General features: G+C 40.4%; 2 protein-coding genes across 5 annotated transcripts in view; both read right to left on the bottom strand.

The window, feature by feature from the left end:
* Positions 1–12,800, bottom strand: part of LOC117777400 (hemicentin-1-like) — a 1,765,934-nt gene that overhangs the window by 934,964 nt on the left and 818,170 nt on the right. The window lies entirely within an intron of this gene.
* Positions 1–12,800, bottom strand: part of LOC117777415 (mannosyl-oligosaccharide 1,2-alpha-mannosidase IA) — a 169,447-nt gene that overhangs the window by 43,352 nt on the left and 113,295 nt on the right. For all 4 annotated transcript variants that reach the window (XR_004616602.1, XR_004616603.1, XM_034612195.1 and 1 more), the window contains exon 4: positions 9,981–10,061. Coding sequence is in view for 2 of the 4 variants with exons in the window: in XM_034612195.1 (XP_034468086.1) it covers positions 9,981–10,061 (81 nt within the window). In the remaining 2 variants the exon portion in view is untranslated. The remainder of the gene's footprint in view (positions 1–9,980; positions 10,062–12,800) is intronic.

Raw genomic sequence — 12,800 nt, 5'->3', positions numbered from 1 at the left:
GCGGGGGCCTGGAAATAGTCATGACTAAGCAGATTACCCGTTTTTTTGTTCCTTTAAAAAGGACATCAGGTGGAACTTTGATGTCCCTGAGTGGGAGGAACAGAATCAGCATCATGAGGTGATTAATTCAATTACCTTAAAAGGAAATGTTGTTTTGATGTTGTTCTGGTACCAAGTGAAATGTTCCAGCCACAGATGTCTGTTTCTTTTTTACAGGGCATCACTCATCTGTCGGTCTTTACCTTCCACAGAGGAGCCAGGTATAAAACACTGTATAATACCAATTTGTTTTCCCCAGAACATTGGGATGGAAAACATAATTGCTGCATGCAGAGGTTCACAGGCATTTTGCGCCAGAGGAAAACCCACATCTTTGAACCACAGGCAACACAGAGGGATGTCAGTCCTGCACTTCGCACGACAACAGACACAACAAAATTACTTTGGCGAAGGTTAATAGAAGATTGTGACATCTTTTGTGAGAAATATCAAAAATATATCCTGAACTCTACCAAGTGCTGTGAGTCCCTATTTATCCTGCTGCAGCTGCGGCGAGCCGACATAGTATGGAAGCAAAATAAAGACGTCTTCAGTGAATATTTTATTTATATGGTCAGTATTCATTTTTCTAGCCTGACAAATATTTTCACTATTTCGAATTATCTTGATAAAACAATTTAATTATTTCTATGTAGGTCCAAACCTATTTTTGATTCAAAATATTAATATTTGTTGCAAATACATTCTGCTGTCATGACCGTGGACTCCTGCTCGAGTTGAATGTTTGCTGACTAATAAATGTCACAACCCAACATGTGCAAATATTGAGTAAGAAAAAAAAACATTCCCAAAAAACAATTTATCAGCTCTTGAATAACTTGTGTTCCTGCTGACATTTGTTTAATCTGTGAGGTGTCGCTCATGTTTTGTGCTCGTGCTGCAGAAACCTAGTATTATGGAAGTCAATTTTGGACAGTGACAGGAAGATCATATCAAAATATTGTAATTATGAAAGAAAAAGTCACAATTATGAAGTCACAAACATCTAGCATATTATCAAGGCTACATTTTCATCCTTTTTTTAAATCTGGCATAAATGGGGGTTCATATAATATTATTATTATGAGAAATGAAAACATCTCAGGATCACTCACACACACTGTGAATTCAGCTGCGTTACCTCGAGCAATGCCAAAGGGGCAGGAGCTTTGGAAAATCTCAGGTAATAAAACCTGGACAACACCGGTGCTACCGGTTCCACAGGACATTTCATGGGAGGAGACATGTGGGCTCATTGTCTGTAGAGCTCTCACTTTGATCTTCACCTTTAGATTTCCCTGCGGGCAGCCTCACTCTTGTGGTGCACTTGAAGCTGTGTGGGTAGATTAGAAGTGTTACCTCCAGATGCTGCAACATTCATCAGACTGTCTGCAGATTGCTTTATTAATGTTGTCCAGTGCAGCGTTATCTGCTGAAATATCACCAAATAGGCCCCGTTGCTTTGACACCAAATCCTTTGCATAGAGTCGGGTTAACTTCAGGTGAGCGACTAAGGATTTGATAACTTGTATTTTAAAAAGTGTATTTTTGACGACATGTCTCCACCTCCTCCCACTATCTAGATAAGAAGCCCAAATTCCAGATATGAACGCTGCCATCTTGCGACAATGTCATCACTTGGAGCCAGAGTCTGCTCAGTAGACATCAGGGAATGGAGCAGCAGCACCAAAGTGCTTTTGATACACGTATACACTCTAAACCCGGATTTTATTTGAAATAAACTTCTTTAGTGGTCATTACTTATTCTATCTTGTTTTGTACAAACATCATGTCATTACTAAAACAAATTAGTAGTTTGTACTATTCAGCTGTAACATCCAGTGTTAATGACCATGTTAAGCAGAGGTAACTTAACATTTTGCTTTTCTGTAAGGGAGGGGAGGGGCTTATTTGAATTTCTGTCGGTAACAAGTTGGGACATGTTCTGTGTGAGGAGTCCGTTGCTGCTGCGTCAGACAGGAGAACTTGACCTGTGAGAACTGAGAGCTTGGAAGCATCAACACCAAGTGGAATGGTGAGTGTGTTTAACCAAATTAAGTATTTTTCAGACAGGCTCTGGAACATGTTATTATCAAAAAGATGGTCCAGTGACAACACAAGCTTAAGTAAGTGTCAATGTGCTATCAATTTTCTGTTGGCTCACAGACTGCTGCCGATAGCGAAACATTAACTTTAAGTTATGAAAACAGTTTTTTTTAAAAAGCAGTGTTAATAAAAGTTACACCAAATGAAATGGTGTGTGTGTGTGTAAAGGAAAAATTCTGCAAAACTCTTAGCTAAAATGTCAGCTAAACTCTAAATTTAGTGTTAGCATGTGTTAGCATGATGCTAGCATGCATGTACTTGGGGCTCATGCTCGCTGTTCATACCGATTCAAAATGTGCACTGTGCTTTGTTGAAACAATGAGGCTTGTTAATGAACTGCTCACGATTTTAACATTAAATGACTGTGATTGTAGAGGTGCAGGCTGGTATTGATATGCACACACAATACAGGTAGAGTGGAAAGGAAACAACTTGAGCAGAAATGACCTGTAATGTAATACTGTAACATTCTCTGTTGTTTTCAGGTTTACTTGGAGTTCAAAAGGTTTGGGGGCAAGAACCTCAAGCAGAAATTCTATGAAGGTGTTGATGGGCACAGTCCTGCTCGTATTCAAATATTTTGATCCAATAGAGGGAAGGTTGGGCAGCTATTCACAGTTCTCACAAGATACCAAGGTTGGTGCATACCCATCATGTTACTTGCCAATGTCATGACAACATTTTCTACTTGTGTAATTGTGCAATACAATCCAAATTGTGCTTGGTTGTTTCAGCTTTCATTTATAAACCATTCATTTCTCGTCATTATATTATCTAACAAGTTTCATTTGACCCTCTAAAAAATGACAGAGCTGATATCCACACGGAGGCCTTCCCATTATTCTTGGGAGACAACCCGACAGACTTCTTCACTTCTACTTCTTGTAAGTAACTTCTTTCTTTATTTAAGCGTATCTAAACATATTATTTGTAAAACCATATGGGCATAGTTTTATCCATACAATTAAAATAATAAGATATTGTTCCACTTTTCATGTGAAAATTGTGGTTTTTAATCTGCCAAAAATATTTCTCTTCACTGAGTACCCCAATCCACTGAGGCTGGATAAGTGGTCTATTGTTGAGCTCAAACTGTTAAGACATTTACACGAGTAAACTTATAAACTAGCAATAGCCTTTTTCAGCTACATCGCTAAACATTTGTGATATTTATTTAATGAGTTGTCATTGTGCTCTTATGTTTATCTTCTTTATTAAGGACTCTGATGATGACTCCTTCCACCATATTGATATTGTGATCCTCCTTGTTGAGCATGAAAGTGCTGTGCTCTCGTCTTCCCTGCATCTCAGTTCAGCCTCAATGAAGATCATCATCGAGGGAGAAGTTTTGATGGGCCTGCCAAAGGCTGTGTATTCTGTTTGGACTAGCATACTTATTTTATTACCCTAAGTCTGTGACGTTCACAAATGGTGCTAGTTCTTGTGTGTCTTTACTTTTCTTTAGATTGACAAGCTTTTTTACTGCTGTGATAAAATATTTAAATGGTTTTGTGAACAATAAAATGCATTTGAGAATTTAAATTATTGTTTAATGTCTTACTTTCCACACAATTTTGTTGAAACTATGTATTTAGCTATCTCATATGATAAAATTAAAAGAAAGTACATTACTTACACTCTGTTAAACTTAAAATGATAATTTCATTAAACTAAGAAATAATTTATGTTAACTAATGATTTTGAGTGAAGATAGCTAATGTGAACTTGTATATGTGCTCTGATTAATTAAGTTTTTGTGTTAATACAACTTGACCGGTTGAGTTTTAGCTTGCGTAAAAACTTAAATGGTTTAAGGCAACGGGTTTCCACGCAATTTTCAAGTAAAGTCAACTTATTCGGGTTAAGAGTGTACGACCAATGATGAGTCAGTATCATCTGTCAATCATGACGTTTTACCTAAATTAAATAAGCATCCAATAACTAAATAAAACTACACCCACCAGAAACACTTAAACATATGTGTGGTAACAGCTAGCTAAAATGACATAAACCATCTTAAAGAGCAAGTTTGGTCGACATCACATCCACTAACATGGAGGAAGCAGGGTTTACGACCTGTACTGCAGCCAGGGGATGATCAAGACGTCATGTCACATACAGAACTGTACCGCTAATAAAGAGAAAAAGAAACTGAACTAAAAGTTTTATTTCTATTAAAGAAGAAACAGACGCTGGGGCCAGTGGAGAAGTTATGTAATTGGTTTGCGCCTGAACAGTGTGTAACACCAGTAACACCTTCTACCATGACAACCCTAATTACCACAGAATATATCAGCGGAGAGGGAGATTTTCTGGAGGCGCTGCGAGAACAAGAGACGGAGAGAGAAGAAGACAGGAGAGACGTGCAGGCACATGTACAGTGACAGATCATTTCCATATTCTCCCTGCGTATCGGGCTGTGATTGAGCTTTAAGACATGATGATCGACATTAGCCGTGTTATGAATATCAATTTGCGCTGCGTGATCAATTTGCTCCGCATGATCTTCTCAAGCAGGCGAGTAAAGGTCAAATCATTCAGTCTAAAAGCAAACATTGTTCCTCGGTTAATGCATGCAGCACACACTGCACACTGACATGCAGCCGAGTTCTCCTGGCATTTAATGATGCGACTTAATGATGCTGTGGCAGCAAGAAAAACATCCAACTAGAAAAACAACCTCAATAGAGAAAAATAAAGACTGTCATCTCGGAGAGAAATTAGCAATTTACAGCTTTTTCTCAAAAGTCGTGTGTGCGGTATTTATATTGTCTGTGTGTGAGCTCTCTCCTGTGTTATGACCCAAAATAAAACCATGTTTCCAGAGAGAGAAGTGGGTCACCCCAAATTAGAAGGAAAACAACATGGAAACCCCAAAACACTATAAACCCCAAACACCACATTCCCTCACAAAGTGACTGCTGTTGTATGTTGCCACCAGATTTCAAAGAGAGACCTACAGGCCATAAACAAATAATAAAGTTTATGAACCTCAGCAGAGAAGAAACAAAGCAGAGAGTCTCAGTGTTCAGTTGTAGTGCTCCGGAGTAAAGAGGGTTGTGTCCCATCACGTTGTCCAAACTTTGACAAATAGCTCACCACTCGTCCCAGAGACACGTAAAAGAGGAAAACAAAGTGGTTATATGCATGAATGGGATTTTTGAAGGAGCACATACCTCCAACCTGAAATTCAATCAACTCGCACTAAACAAACTAAATCTAAATCCATGAAGTATTAGTGAAAACCTCAAAAAAACACCCTATAATGCAATTTTAAATAAAGGACGTGAGAAGAATCCCTGGATCTGCCCTCTGATTCGCACCAGAATTCAAAGCATAACCTCCTTGGTGAAGGCAATAATCAGGTAAGAGAGGTGAGTATTTCAAGGTGAACCACAGCAGCATTTCAATTCTCAGAGAACATTTGCCTTGATATCAGTAGCTGCGCCTCAGTCTTGCAGAAAGTTTATCTTTAGAACAAGAGCTTTGACCTTTTATTTGTGGGCTTGAAATGTTTTTGCAGAATAAAATGAGGTTCACGGTGTGGTGGCTACCAATAACTCTTAATCCTTTATGTACCTACAGCACAAGCACATGAACCTACTCTTTTTCGCCCTGGCTCTGTCTATTCTTCTCTCTATAAATCCTGCATCTTTATTCCCACCCCCCTTCCTGGCTTTCTATTCGTCTTTCTTCTACCATTGTCTTTCTTCACTTTCCCCATTTGGCTCTTGACTCTCCTCTCTCCACTCTCTTACCCACCAGTACGTCTCTGGTCGTCTTCTCTGCTTCTGTGCATCTTTCAGGGGCAGAAATAGTCCGTCACACATGGGAGAAGACCAATTACAAGGGGAGTCGAGGGGCCCTTCCCCTGAAAAACTGGGGATTTCAAGAACATATTCCTCCATTTCCACTTAATTTGACATGGCCATGTAGTTCTTTTGACCACAGCGAAGACGGAAATTAGAAACACTTTGCTTGGATGATTATCTAACACAAAGCATTATTCTATTAGCACATTAGAAAATGGTCTTTCATTTTCTATGCAACAGACTCTGAAACTCTCATACCTCAAAGTCTTACAGATACAATCCCAACTGGGCAAAAGATTTCTCTTTTCAGCTACTGTCGTTACAGTCGGGAGGACTCCCTCTTATTGGACGATTAGGAAGCCAAGTCGTTAAAGGCAGCCCGCAGGATTTATTACCATTATCTTAAAACTTTTGACTCGTCATTATCCAGAACAAAAACTATAAATGAAGGAATGTATTCCTTAGCAATAGGTGTGTGAAAGTATGGCTTCTTCCACATTTTTTTTACTGAAAAGTCGATGAACCTTTTCATTTACTGTCAGAACTGTGACATAAAAGAGGAGCCCTGAATTATACATAATAAATATATGTATATTCACTGTACACTATGTGGGTACCATGGTATTAGGTAAGTAGAGAGGTATAGGATACTACATATACTGCGCTCTTCTATACAACCTAACTCTATCTCCAGTCCTCCGCCTCTCCCTCTGCCTCTATGTATCACCTTCTCATGCACTCTTACATTTGCTGATCAGCATGAAAACACTTCTTCTCTCTTCCCCACCTCTCCTCATCCCCCACTCCCTCCCTCTTCATCTCCTCCTTCCTTTTGCTGATGAGCATATGAACACATCTTTCTTCTCCTCTGCCGGCTGCTGCCTCCCTCTGTCCCTGCTGCTTCAGCTCAGCCCACAGGCAATTTTCACACAAGGCTGATTGAATTCATTCACTCCCCCCTTCTCTCCCTCCACTGTTCTCTGTTGTTGCTAAAGGAAAGGTAAAAAAAAACAACACGGTCTTCACACCACACACGCTTATGTGCATATAAATGAAGCCTGACAAATGAAACACACACACACACACACACACACACACACACACACACACACACACACACACACACACACACACACACACACACACACACACACACACACACACACACACACACACACACACACACACACACACACAGGGGGCAGTACGTAGTCATGCAGTGTGCATGCAGGCGATGGAGAAACTGAGTTAATATACAACACCTATGTTCTTATATCAAGGTGTGGAGGCACATAGAAAATGCACAAGCACCTGAGCAGACACATGTTAATGCATATGCATAGGCTGCGGCTGAAACTGATCCAAGTTACTCCCATGATAAATACCTCCGAGCCTATAAAAAGATGAGTACGTATTCTTAAGTGTTTGATAGCTTCAAAGTTGAATTACAGGATGTACGATGCCAAGAAGGTTCAAATCCCCGTTGGGCCGAGACTGTGGAGTTTACATGTTCTCCTTGTTTTCTCTGGGGACTCCGGCTCCTTCCAAAGCGGGAGGGCCGTGAGCTTACCCATTTGAAGTTTAACCTCGGGACCACCACCATAAAGACTAGCCATTATCCTTCTGGGCCCAAAAAGAAGCACGCAAATAAAAAGCACACAAACACATTCAAAACAACGGGTTATTAATGGTCAGGTGTTGCAGCCTCTGCTCCGAGCATTTCTCCTGCAAACCGCATCCCGCAAGGAGCCATAATCATTACCCGCTCCCCAGCCATCATTTACCACAGCACCAGCTGCCCAGTGTCCTCTGGTCAAACTGGATCCACAATCTCGTAACAGTCATTGTATCTCAGGTGATTTAAGCCTCTGCTGCAGCAATTTACCGTCAGACTGTCGGTTTTATCATTCGGATGGAACAGCAAACTTCAGAGCAACAGACCCTAATGGGAGAGAGGGAGGGAGGGGGGGTCGAGAGGAGGGGGATCGGGTAGCTATAAATCTCACTCTTATGCACCCTTCACAGAAAACACAGGAGTGAGCCATGTGATGGATAACTGTGCCAGTGTGCGAGGTCTTGAAACGTCTGTCAGGAAACTGAGGTGGCGTGCTCAATCTCGGGAGAATGATGTGTACTGTAAATGGTAATAAAGTCCAAACACAAAGGGAGAGAAGGAGAGGGACGGAGCTGCAGTGGACACTGATCACACAGACTGAGGACAAGAAGAGAAAAAATTTAATGTATAAAAACGTGGCAGTGTGGTGCCTCTTTTTACAGATCTAATTTACGCAGATTAGTGTCCTTATGTGACCTGGCAAGAAGAGAGAGCCATTAAGATAATGCACTATTCTTTCTTTGCACGCTCGCCTCCCCACACTCACATTAGATAATGTCATTATCGATGCCGTATATAGAAATTTCCGTGCACCAGTGAATAAAACAGAAGAAGAACATTTGCATGCATGACATTAATGGCAAGCAAATGTGGTGTAATGGATTCAGCTCTGCATTGTGCTCCAGCAACGTATTCATATTTCACTCATCCAGCGGTGGTGGACAATATTTTATGCTGCTCTTCCCTCAACTCGCTCGGCCTGCAAATCAATGTCCATTAAACCGACTTGAGTGTTCATATGTCACTGGATTCTCTTTCCATTAATTCTGCTTCTGCACAGACTTCCGCCTCCTCCACTGAGTGGCTTTCAAAACAGGACAACCTCCGAGTTTGTTGTGTGCGTGCTTCAGGAGGCTGCTATAGGCAGACCCTCATTACGGGGACACGTGGAACTCCACTGACTTCAAGATGCACTGATAATGAACTGAGCTATTTGTGCCGTGCGGTTGTCACAGGCATTTTTCAAACCTTTGCTTATAAAGCCAAGGTTTACAGAGCCTTCATACTTCTGGCGCTTCACACCTGGATGCTGTCCATCATAACCACAGGCTGTTTACACCTGGAGTGAGTGTTGCCTCTTCAAGGACACGACTGTGGTAGTTTTTCAAGCACAGCAAAATGATACTCATCCACTTTAACTTCCAGATTTAACCACAAGCAAAGATATACAGCAGTTTTAAGTTTTAACAGTGTATATTTTTACCGAATAGCAAATGCATGAAGCCTCAAATAGCCACATTTATTGAGAGGTCCTATAATGGCACGGCTGTGTTGGTCAATCCATTCTACACTATCTCATTATTTACATGTTTTAGGACAGTTACATGAAAAAAAGTCACTGATTCATTGATACACAATGAAAATTCCATGGAATTCTTTGCTTCCATTACTCAGCACAGCTCCAAGAAAACAGCCTTTAAATAACTTCAAAGTCTCCACGACCACACTTCATAATAAATGAGACATTATGATTTAATAAGCAGCAGAGCCACATCTAGGAAGTATTGAGTGACCCTCAACAGCCAGTTTAACTTTAACCCCAGTGACTGCACAGGGAACTAAAAAGGGTCCGATCACAAAGTGAAGATGACGAGTTGCACGCACACAACTCTGAACTCAACCAGGTCGTTTCTGAATATAGACTTGACGGAGGCAACACACACAGCATGTAATTAAGATCATGTCCTTACAAGGAGGTGGATTTTTCCTCTTTGTAATAACGAGCTGCCTCCACAAGCATCAGGACCAGTAAGTCAACACAAAGAGACCAAGCAGGTTCTGAACCAGCACCAAAACCCCAGTCAACACTCAAATCGTCAACCTATCAGATCACTGACACTATGTAGTTAAATGATTTGTGTTTTTATTGTATTTACGGGATGTGCTTGTCACAACGGGGCCTCATTTACTATTATTTACAGAGAAAATAATGGATGTACGCAGACAAAACGTTTTAAATTCAAACAACAGTAAAATGAGGCCCAAAACAACAGTTCACCTCTTCGGTAATAGATAAATACATTTTAAAATGCTGACGTGGATTATTTTATCTGGGCCTGGTGGTTGGGGATGAAGGAAGCAGCACATCTCAAAAGAGAAGCGGGATAACGGGCTTCTATTAATCTTACCTCCTCTCCTGTCAGGTAGTACGCCGACAGCAGCCCACCGACGTAACGGATGTTCACCTCGAAGAGTGATGCCTCGCCGTTCTGTTGAACCGAGAGAGAGAGAGAGAGAGAGATCGAAGTGTTAAATGTCACATTCCGACTAAGGTCTCAGGTCAGAGCAGTGACGTTTATGGACACAAATAAAACTGTGTAGTCGTCACAACTTGTTAACTTGTTTTCCTTCCTCTGCCCATGTTGTTTTTATGAGTGGAAATGACTTAACAGCTGACAGAGCCGGAAGACCAATTGTCTTTTGAAACCTCTCGGGTGCACTGCAGCCCAGATGTGTGGATAAATATTTCACGTCCAGCTGTGAGACGTCAGAGAAAGACGAGCATGTGAACAAAATTGATCGCGGCCTATTTGCAGTGCATGTTTGTTTTGAAGGTTTTATAGATGCACAAAACATCCAGAAGATGACAGCCCAGTCTTCAGTACTTTTTTCTGTTCTATCAAGGTATCAGTCCTGTTAATGTCATTTTCAGTCAACATAGAAGTTGTGGCTGGGCAAAGTACATTTTAAAATATTCATGAAGTAAAGAAGAGAAACTTAAGTTGATCTTTAAATGTACAAGAGGAAAAACTATGCAGATAAAATATTTCCAAACGCACCAGACACACCAATTGATTGAAACATTTATAGGTCACACCTTTGATTACACCTGTTGATAGAAGAGAAAAACAGCTTTCTTATCAAAATAGAAAAGATGTAGATTTATACAGGATTGAACATAAATGTCTCTGACTTTAGTTCCACCACCACAGGTGCAGAAACAGCCACAAAAGGATCAACACCAGATCTTTTGACAAAACTGAAGATGTGTGTGCTGACTCATAGTAACCAGGCCTTGGGCGACAGCGGCTGTAAACAGGTGGTAGCGTTCTAAGGCATATGGCCGTCCACCATGGTTCTGATCTACTGGTAGCTAGTCCTGTCACAACTCATATATCTGATGGTTTTTAATCTTCACACTACGACAGATTTGTACGAGTGAATCCCGGCTGTAAAAAATGTATGTTAGCTCCGGGAAGTCGTGCCACACAAAACCAAACACATGATGTAATAACTTATCAAACTCCTCCTGCTTTTGAATCTGACTTTTGCCATCCATTATTCTAAGAATAAGGCTGGCAATGATTCATATATTTATAATGCATTCATATTACATTGGTAATAAATCTCATGAGATGCAATTTTCAGCCCAGAACTCAATGGTTCCTTTTATTAATCTGCAAAGACTGACAGTAAATGTCAATCTTTATAAAAATGTGTCGCCAGTGAATAGTTTTATCGATTAAAAAGATATGTGATGAACTCTGTTTTAGTCCTTTTACATTAATTAAAACACATTTATCAAATCAGAACAATTACAACCTTTTTCTGGCATCTCATATTCTACAGTCTGCGTTTTCTGGTACTGACTGAGGCAGATTTCCTGTGAAATCCCATAACAACAGCACATGCGGTTGCTAGGAGATGTTGTGACAGATGTACAAAACCTCTCCTGATTGACAGACTAAACATATTGTCACTCGTTAGTAAATTGTGGTGTATCTGTAAATCTGACAGTTTAATAAAAGGATGATAACAAGTCAATAAAGTGAAAGATCAGTCGACATTAATTGCCAACGTCAATGCCTCACTGAGAGTAAATTGGCGTTATCATCACTGGCAGATCACCAACCCAAGTCCTCAATCATAACTTCTGTCATCTTACACTTGGTTTTGTTTTACATCAGCTGACTCTTAGACCGGAGGACTTCAGTATCTGTCTCTCCGGAGGAAGCAACGACCGGAGCCCGGCCAGCCTCAAAATCTCAGGCCAAGAAGTCAAAGCCATGTAATCTTGCTCCCCCAGTGTTCCCTCGTCTGACAGTATCTAACAACTGCAAAACAACATTGATTAATGGAAAGTAAGTTCACTGGCTCAAGTTGATTTTTATTTCTAACCGTTTTGCTGTACGGTTTTGAAATGTCATGTGCTGCTCTGTTGCTCCTTTTTCTCTTTCTTGCCATTTACCGTTGGTTTAGTTTGGAGACTGTTCTGTACTTGAGAAAAACTGACATCACAAGTGAGTAACTACTGTGGATGGAAACAAGAAGTAATTCACAAATGGTTCTGCAGATTTTGAGAAAGCTTAGTCACAATTTACCCTCAAATTTGATTAAATCTTGACTTGCAACTTACAATTGAATTAGTGAAGTGGATATTTATATTTTGTGCAAGCAATTCCAACCACACTGTGACCTTTACCCATGCAGCCTTTATTAGTCACCTGAAATTATCCTCTTTGATAAAACTGTATTTACTTGTACCTTATTTGTTTTTACATAATTTCAGAGCAGGCCTATTTAAAAGAAATGGTCTCAGTTCTTAGCCACAGGTGCAGAAACAAATTAATATCAAGTCTTATGGCGAAACAACTGTACATCTGAAACTTTGCAGAAGAAAAAAATATTCTGTTGCTGCAAATATAAAACCATAGTAGGGGAGTAACTGTGCCAAGTCGCGGTTTCTGTTTGACAACATTTCATAAACTTGGTCTACTTCTATTTCTAAATGAAATATGAAATAAGAGGTAACATTGCATGTGTCTCAATATGTCACCATAATTACTGCCTCTTACGCTGAAGGTTGCAGCAGACTGCTACTCATTGACTTGGAGACCCATTGAGAAGGAAATTGCGATCTCGAGTGTGGATGATAAGGAAACTATAATTGGGTGCTGGAGAGAGCAATTAGCGCCACTCTGAGGAGCAGCATAGAGGAGAAGTCACTG

Source organism: Hippoglossus hippoglossus, chromosome 16, assembly GCF_009819705.1.
Source record: "Hippoglossus hippoglossus isolate fHipHip1 chromosome 16, fHipHip1.pri, whole genome shotgun sequence".
Taxonomy (NCBI): domain Eukaryota; kingdom Metazoa; phylum Chordata; class Actinopteri; order Pleuronectiformes; family Pleuronectidae; genus Hippoglossus; species Hippoglossus hippoglossus.
The sequence above is the reverse complement of the archived record's forward strand: the minus strand, read 5'-3'. Positions and strand labels throughout refer to the sequence as shown.